The sequence below is a fragment of the Dendroctonus ponderosae genome, unplaced genomic scaffold, assembly GCF_020466585.1.
Source record: "Dendroctonus ponderosae isolate FM_Combo_2020 unplaced genomic scaffold, Dpon_F_20191213v2 Dpon_F_20191213_1, whole genome shotgun sequence".
NCBI lineage: Eukaryota > Metazoa > Arthropoda > Insecta > Coleoptera > Curculionidae > Dendroctonus > Dendroctonus ponderosae.
Genome location: NW_026017110.1, coordinates 28,934,847 through 28,942,219, shown reverse-complemented (window position 1 = coordinate 28,942,219; position 7,373 = coordinate 28,934,847). Strand labels below are relative to the sequence as shown.

The 7,373-nt window shown below is 40.7% G+C and overlaps 2 protein-coding genes across 3 annotated transcripts in view; one reads left to right on the top strand and one right to left on the bottom strand.

Annotated features, from left to right (window-relative positions):
- The window catches only part of LOC109538507 (NADH-cytochrome b5 reductase 2), a 6,587-nt gene extending 3,348 nt beyond the window's left edge, over window positions 1-3,239 (top strand). Inside the window, exons 3-7 of the mRNA XM_019905756.2 lie at window positions 2,164-2,295; window positions 2,349-2,467; window positions 2,517-2,730; window positions 2,791-2,976; window positions 3,031-3,239. Of these exons, the coding sequence (XP_019761315.1) occupies window positions 2,164-2,295; window positions 2,349-2,467; window positions 2,517-2,730; window positions 2,791-2,976; window positions 3,031-3,203 (824 nt within the window). The 3' untranslated portion in view covers window positions 3,204-3,239. The remainder of the gene's footprint in view (window positions 1-2,163; window positions 2,296-2,348; window positions 2,468-2,516; window positions 2,731-2,790; window positions 2,977-3,030) is intronic.
- Window positions 3,240-4,771: 1,532 nt separating this feature from the next.
- Window positions 4,772-7,373, bottom strand: part of LOC109538508 (gamma-aminobutyric acid type B receptor subunit 1) — a 53,348-nt gene continuing 50,746 nt past the window's right edge. For both annotated transcript variants that reach the window (XM_048661608.1, XM_048661609.1), the window contains exons 14-15: window positions 6,187-6,324; window positions 4,772-6,127 (exon numbers count right to left, since the gene is read on the bottom strand). In XM_048661608.1, coding sequence (XP_048517565.1) covers window positions 5,885-6,127; window positions 6,187-6,324 — 381 coding nt within the window. In that variant the 3' untranslated portion in view covers window positions 4,772-5,884. The remainder of the gene's footprint in view (window positions 6,128-6,186; window positions 6,325-7,373) is intronic.

The following is a 7,373-nucleotide window of genomic DNA, read 5'->3' as shown; positions in this document are numbered from 1 at the left end:
TCATCTTTAAAGCTGGTTTCTAATTTAATCCCAAAATGTTTTATATCATAGGCATCATTTCAAATTAAAACTTGAGTCATACTGATCACAGCAAAGATCCGTTGGCGGCAAATAGTTTCGCCGCATAATGGCGAATGGGAGGAGCTTCGGTCTTATTGTCGCTACTGGGTTTTACACAGTCACTGTAGGCCTGGGTAACTCAGTGAATTTTTAGGAGCTGGCGCAGTGCTGCGCAAATGGAGTGGTACGCCAACCCAGCTCACCGGCGTAGTAGTTGCTCCTCAGTTCCATTGTTGGATAAATGTTGATGACTTTTTTTAGAATTATTTTAAAGGCCATTTATTAATAATATTTTAAAAATGTCTGCAAATTTCAGAATTTTCCAGTTTTAGCCAAGTTACTCTTTCTTCTAAATGTTCAATTTTTTAAAGTTTCACTTAAAAATGCTGACAATCATAAGGTGTTTTCCGCGAAAAAATATGAAATACATTTGAAATTTTTCGTCGCTTTGTAAAAAGTTTTGAAATCCCCTTTCAGCTTAAAATTTAGAACAAAAATCAAACAATTTTCTATTAAAAAACGAGCAAAATAAGCCAACGTTTGGAAATCTCGTAACCTCCATTCCTCTGAAGACTCTAGAATTTGTTAAAAAATGTGGTTTTTTAGTTTTGACTGAATTTTTTTTGCTCAACAAAAGCAAAAGTGTTTAACCGAAAACGCAAAAAAGCATTATTTTCTGATGATTTTCTTCTTTTTTGTGGGGTGTTTTCAGTTCAATAACAAAATTAATTTTGCTAGAGAATTCGCCCTGTTCATGGGTTTGCAGGGAACTTTAGAAAACATTTTTCAGCTTCGAATTTGACATAAAAACCAAATAATTTTATTCAGTTGTTAACCGAAAATAATTAGGATTATCTTGAAAGAACGACCAGAGAGCAAAAGTTTACAAAAATGTATTTGTCATATTCGCAGCCCATCGCTCATCGCTCTGAAGATTTTTAAAGTTTCTTTAAATTGTCAGGTCATTCCAGGTTTAACAAAGTTTTTATTAAGCATTTCTTTCTACGAAAAAATCGCATGATTTTTTAGTTTTACTTAAAATATTGACAATATTCTCTTATTTTCTGTGAAAAATTATAAGATAAACACTCGCCTCCTTAACCGCTTTGCAAAAATGTTTGCAAACTTTTTTCAGCTTTGAATTATGAACAAAACTCTCATAATTATGTCTGGGTATTTTCCCAAAAATATTTCCCCGAACTGAAAAAGCGAAAGTTTGTAATCATTTATTTGGAAAACTCTTGGAAACTGGAGTTTCTTCACTTTTAGGTCAATATTTATAAACAAGACTGTCTCTAAACAGAAAAACCGCGTTTTTCCTAACGTTTTACTGTAAAATACTGACAAACTGAATATTTTATGCAAAAAAATGAAGAGATCGATTTTATAAGAAAACTCGTCGACTTTCTTTAGACTCAGTTCTGTTGCTGGGGAAATTTAGATTACCCTTTTTAGTTGTTTGACCAAAGTAGTGAAACGTTACTCAGAAAAAAATTTAATCTCCCTTTTTTATTCAGAGAATTCATTAATTCGGAGAGCGGCAACAACTCAATAGCGCAATTCAACAAATTCAAATTCGACGTACTTGTTTTGTAAGATAACTTTGCTTTGCAAAAATTATAATCTAATACAGAAAAAAAATTCAACAAAAAAATAATTGTTCGTCGCTTAGCACCATACATAATAAACAATTTCAATTCCAAAAATGAACAAAACAGAAACACTACTAAACAGGTTACCGATGCTCAATCAGAATACAGCTAATGAATTTTGTATACTGAAATTCGATTCCCAAAAATATCAATAAAATCCAGGCTCAAGGGATTCCGTGAATGCAAGCTTTCATTAACGAACAAAATAATTTTATTTGGTTTCGTTCTTTCGATGAGCCGGAACCCGCGATAGTAGCGTTAGCAGTGAAAATTTAAGTCGCTCTTTAAAATTATGTTTGGGTCAATCACATTTTAGATCACAATTTATTTTTACGTTCGTCACAGTTTTTGATTGCTATTCATTAATCGCTGTGAAAAAATCACAGGTAGTGATTTGTTGCTCAACTCTAGTTTCAACCGAATTATGAAAACACCGACTGTGATTTTTTAGGGACCAAGGGCCGGAAGGTGCTGCTTGAGGACCCGCAAGTCAAGTACCAACTTCCCTTGATTGAGAAAACGGTCATTAGCCACGATACCCGCAATTTCAGGTTCGAGCTTCCCTCCAAAGATCATGTGTTGGGTTAGTTTGGCATAAATCCCGTAAAAACTAAGTTTGAGGGTGTTTCTCCACAGGACTTCCCATTGGCCAGCACATCCACATCTCTGCGCGGATTAACGAGCAGATGATCATCCGCTCGTACACGCCAGTGTCTTCCGACGACGACCACGGCTATGTGGATCTGGTCGTCAAGGTACTGATCCCGAAATGACCAAAAAAAACCCTAAATAGCCCCATTGCAGGTTTACTTCAAGAACGTCCACCCCAAGTTCCCCAACGGGGGAATAATGACGCAGCACTTGGAGAGTTTGAAGATCGGCGATACCATCGACGTTCGGGGACCGTCAGGGCGGCTCCAGTACACCAGCCCGGGGACGTTTTCTATAAAAAAAATGCGTAAGGACCCGGCCACCATTGTTAAGGCCACTAAGGTCAACTTGATCGCTGGGGGCGTTGGTGAGTGGCTTTGAGGAGGATTGAAGAATTCAGGTCGAGAGTGATGTTGGGCTGTTGTAGGCATTACTCCCATTCTGCAGCTGATCAGGCAGATTGCCAAGGACGAAAGCGATGAGACGCAAGTGGCTACATTGTTCGCCAATCAGACGGAGAGCGACATTCTGCTGCGGCAGGAGCTGGAAGAAGTGGTGGCGAAGTACCCGAATCAGTTCAAGCTATGGTACACCTTGGACAAGGCGGAACCAGGTAGGGTTGGCCCCCTAAACAGGTGGTTGTTTGCTTGACTGAAGGGCGTTTTAGGTTGGAAGTACAACACAGGATTCATAAACGAAGAAATGCTTCGCGAGCATTTATTCGGCGCGGCCGAAGATACGGTAACGTTGATGTGCGGCCCCCCACCGATGATCAACTTCGCCTGCATCCCCAACTTGGAGAAGCTGGGACACAACAAGGACCTCCTTTTTGCCTATTGAGTGGTTGTCGGAATAAATTAGTGATTGTTTTAGAAATGGCGTTTGTACGAACCCAATCCCTAACCAGATCCACCTCGAAGTCAGTTTACACAGTTAAAATATGCGTGCTTACCTTCATTGGGCATTTCCTTTACAAGCTCGCCAAGTGAATAATGAGTGGGTCATTTGACAATGACCCTCCTTATCAATAAATTTGCCCGCTTCGGAAGATTGTTTAGCTGTCGGCACTTTGCACGGCGCCCATGTACCATGTGGTACCATGCATAATAACAAAAAGCGCAATCGCTTTTGATTGGTTTTATCATTTAGTGAAGCAGTGGAAGTCTGCGGGAAAGTGCTGTCGTGGCCGAGGAAGCACAAGTCCAATGCTTACGACTTCGCTAAGTGGTTGCTGGTGCTTTTCTGCGCCCTTGTTTCAGTGAGACTAACAGTACCTGAAGGTAATCAATGACTCATTTACTGGGTAAACAATTGTGATCGTCGTCTTTAGTTTTAGAGGCGGTGTTTGGATACTGCGGCAAAGTGCATCTAACCGTGTCGCCGCTGGAGACAACTGGATTAACTGGAACTGCAGCAGTTTCGCTCTCGGTTACATGTTTTCCACCAAAAACCTGCGGGAAGACGATGTAAGTTGGGTCCGACAGCGCCAGGTTTTCTACTATGTCGGGCTAGTCGGTAGGAGGACACTTTGTTTTTGCTTTAGAGTTTAAGTTTGAGATTCGCTTGTTTTTTTATTGAGTTGCAAAATCGACTCAAGCATGACGCTGATTTTTTTCGAAGTTTCTCAGAACCCATTTGAGCCACAGACTCGTTTTGGCATCGTTGGATAGAGAATTGAAAATTTAATTCAATCATAACAACATGAGTGCGGAAATTCGAGTAGTTTTAACCCAGAAAGCGAAATTTGAATATCAGACACTATCGAAAAATTTGTTGATCGTTTTGCATTGACATCTTCGACAAGGTAAAATACAAACACGAACACAAGCAAACCTAAACGAACCTATACACACACGAACAAACCCATGCTAAGGGCACACAAACAAACCCAAACTCAAACTAAGGGGAATTGTGATGTCGCTGATTCGGAATGTATTCTTGAAGTGATAACAGAGACAAGTTTTCGACAAGCCAAAAAATTCGGATGATATTGGTTAGAAAAATAGCTAAAGAGCCACTGCAATCAGATGCTGTTGCTTTAGAAGAGAGGTTTTCTCGGATTCAAAACCCTGGCACTCTTAATCATATTATTCTGCTAAAAAGATTTATTTTATTTACGAATCGTACCTTATTACACAGACCTTTTTCCTTGTTATTGGTATTAATATATTTGTAAGAATGTTTACGTTTTACATAATAAGTCTCCAAGCAAAAAAAAATTGTCAAGTCTCAATTTCTTCCACGTCGTCCAAGTCGCCATGGAACCTGCTAACGGAGTGATTAGTTAATCAGCCGGGAAAAGTGAACGTTCTTCTAAAATAATGCTCTTTACAAATGGTTGGTTGTGTAAATTTCCAGCCAGGAGGATTTGTGGATGTTCTAAGGGGAAATTAATTAAGGCAAACGAGTAGAGTTTTTAGAGAAATGCATTTTCAGAAATTTTATTTGACATAAGAATAGGTAGCTGATTGGATCTGAACACATATTCCGACAGCACAGTGGGTGTTGATCAGTACTGGCTTACACATGTAGTCGATTGTTAACAGTCTAAATAAACGCACGTTGGACTACTTGATCTACTGAGTGTTCGCGCACCAGTACCATTTAGAAATCGCGGACAATATTGGGAGATAATGCACAGGAGTGGTGTGGATTCGTTCGTTAATTTCTAGTACATCCATAATCGCTAAACATTAATCTAATGCCACAACTATTTAACAATGTTTTGGGTCTATTGCGACTGATGTTTGGGGGGCAAAAGGACGGGGCGTGGTCAAGAAGATTATCAAGTGGTTTACTTTTTTACGTACTAAACAGACATGCAACTCGATTCGGCCACTAACGCGACGTTGTGCGTCATCTACGCCAGGAAAACCATCCTCGTTATAACACAATAATCGGAAAAGCGCTCAAAACTACAAAAATTTCGCGTACACTCTATCACAATGTTATTTAGAATCGTTTGCGATCATCATCAACAGGCCCAGGGCGGGCCGCTTGTCTCGAGGGGACAACCGAAATGTAAAAAAATATTAACGTTACCCTAATTTAATTATCACTAACACGTTGAGCCGGTTATTTATTCTATTGTTGAACTCAGTAATCGTCCATTTCGGGGCTGCCGGGTAGCAAAAGGCGCGCCATCGGCCCATTGGGCAGCCGCTGTCGCAGTCAAATGCGCTCGTCCCTCGTATCTGTCAACAGGAAAAACGTTTCACTCCCAAAATACACCCTCATCTCGTTACAACATAAAACGCGTGGAAGCTTTATAGTGTCATTTTGGGAGCGAAAAGCCTTCCTTACTTACGATTTTATGTCATAACGAGAGTGAGATGGGGGGTCGAAAAGGCCACTAAACATGGTAAAATAGGATGCAAAAGGGGGCTGTTTGGGTAATTGACTTGGAAAAATGATTGTGCGTAATTTGCATTAGAGTGCAACAAACAACACTGTTAGGCCGGTATACATCAATTTTTTTAGATCCTCAAATGATGCATACCGGCCCCTGGAACACTAGTAGGCTACAGGTAGCTGTCGCTGAACTCGGCATCCGATTGGCTGCAGCGCGACGAGCGAGTGTATAGGGAAACGCAGCCGCCACAGGCCGAGTCCGAAGTGCCAGCGTCCGTGATAAAATCGGCCACGATGAGCGTGTCCTTACCTTGAGTGAGCGCAGCGACCCCTGGAGGGTTTGCGCTAGTAACACCCGCTTCCCGTTCCCGTTCTTGAATGCGGTCGCGCAGCTTTTTGATCTTCTCCTCCTTCTGCAAACGAACATCATTCACTCAAGTGGCTTGCCGCCGACAATCAACAAACACTATACCTGTGCTATCAGCCGCTGCAGGTCTTCGTTGTCGCTCAACAGCTTCTGATACTTTTCCTCGTCCTCCTTCGAGGGTCGCTCCTCATGGTTGTACTTGCTTTCGGCCTTGTCGCTGGCCTTGCTTAGCACCGCGATGACCTACAAAGTCAATCACTCGCACGTCTCACTCAAATCTCCTGACTAGTGATGAGCAAAGCAGCACCAAGATCAAGACTTGCCTGGTCTTGCAAATCAACGGCAGTCTTGGTATTGGTCTTGCATGTTAAGTCTTGGTCATGGTCTTGCTCTTGCAGCAAGACTCTTGCAAGTTTTGCTTTTATATAGCGGTAAAATTAGACGAAATAAACTTAGTTATAACAATAATAATAATTAAATTAAAAGGTAATACTAATCAATACGCTATTTGCGATTTAATAAGTTTACTTATTTTGTATTCAACATTTTTGACCCGTACTTTCGATCCAGAAAATCTTTATCCAGATAAATCGAATAGATTTTCAAGTTATATAGTATAATTTACATAGTCTATCGAAAGTCCAACAACATTGAAATATCTACAGTAAGATGTATACGTATATTTAAATATTTTGATTGAACTTATACAGGGTGTCCCACCGAGAACCTCTGCCATCGATATCTAGCAAACTGTAATTAGGAGAAATTTGACGATTGGATAGTGTGCCGAAGTCATTGGGGGCAAGCGATATTTGGATATATCTGAAATTTTATGTAAAAAATGCCAGATGCTGCCACTCGAATAATTAGTCATTTGTTCTATAATTCAAAAAAATTCAATTCACTATGGAAGTGGAGAAGGATGGGCGACTGCCTTTTTTGGATGTCTTGGTGACCAGAAAACCCAACGGAAAGCTGGCCCACACGGTGTACAGAAAACCGACACATACCGACCGGTACCTGCACAGTAGTTCAAACCATCATCCCTGTCAGAAAAGAGGAGTCATCGTAACTCTCACCGAAAGAGCCAGAAGAATCTGCGAACCAGCCGAGTTAGAGAGAGAATTAAAACACATGGAAAGGGCCTTTGGTTGGAATGGATACAGTAAGAAAGATTTCTATAGAGCAATTCGACCGAAAAACAGTGAAGATCGCTCGGAGACAACAGAGACGCATGATGAGCGTAAGAGTTGGGCTTGCCTCCCGTACATACATGGAGTCACGGACAGGAT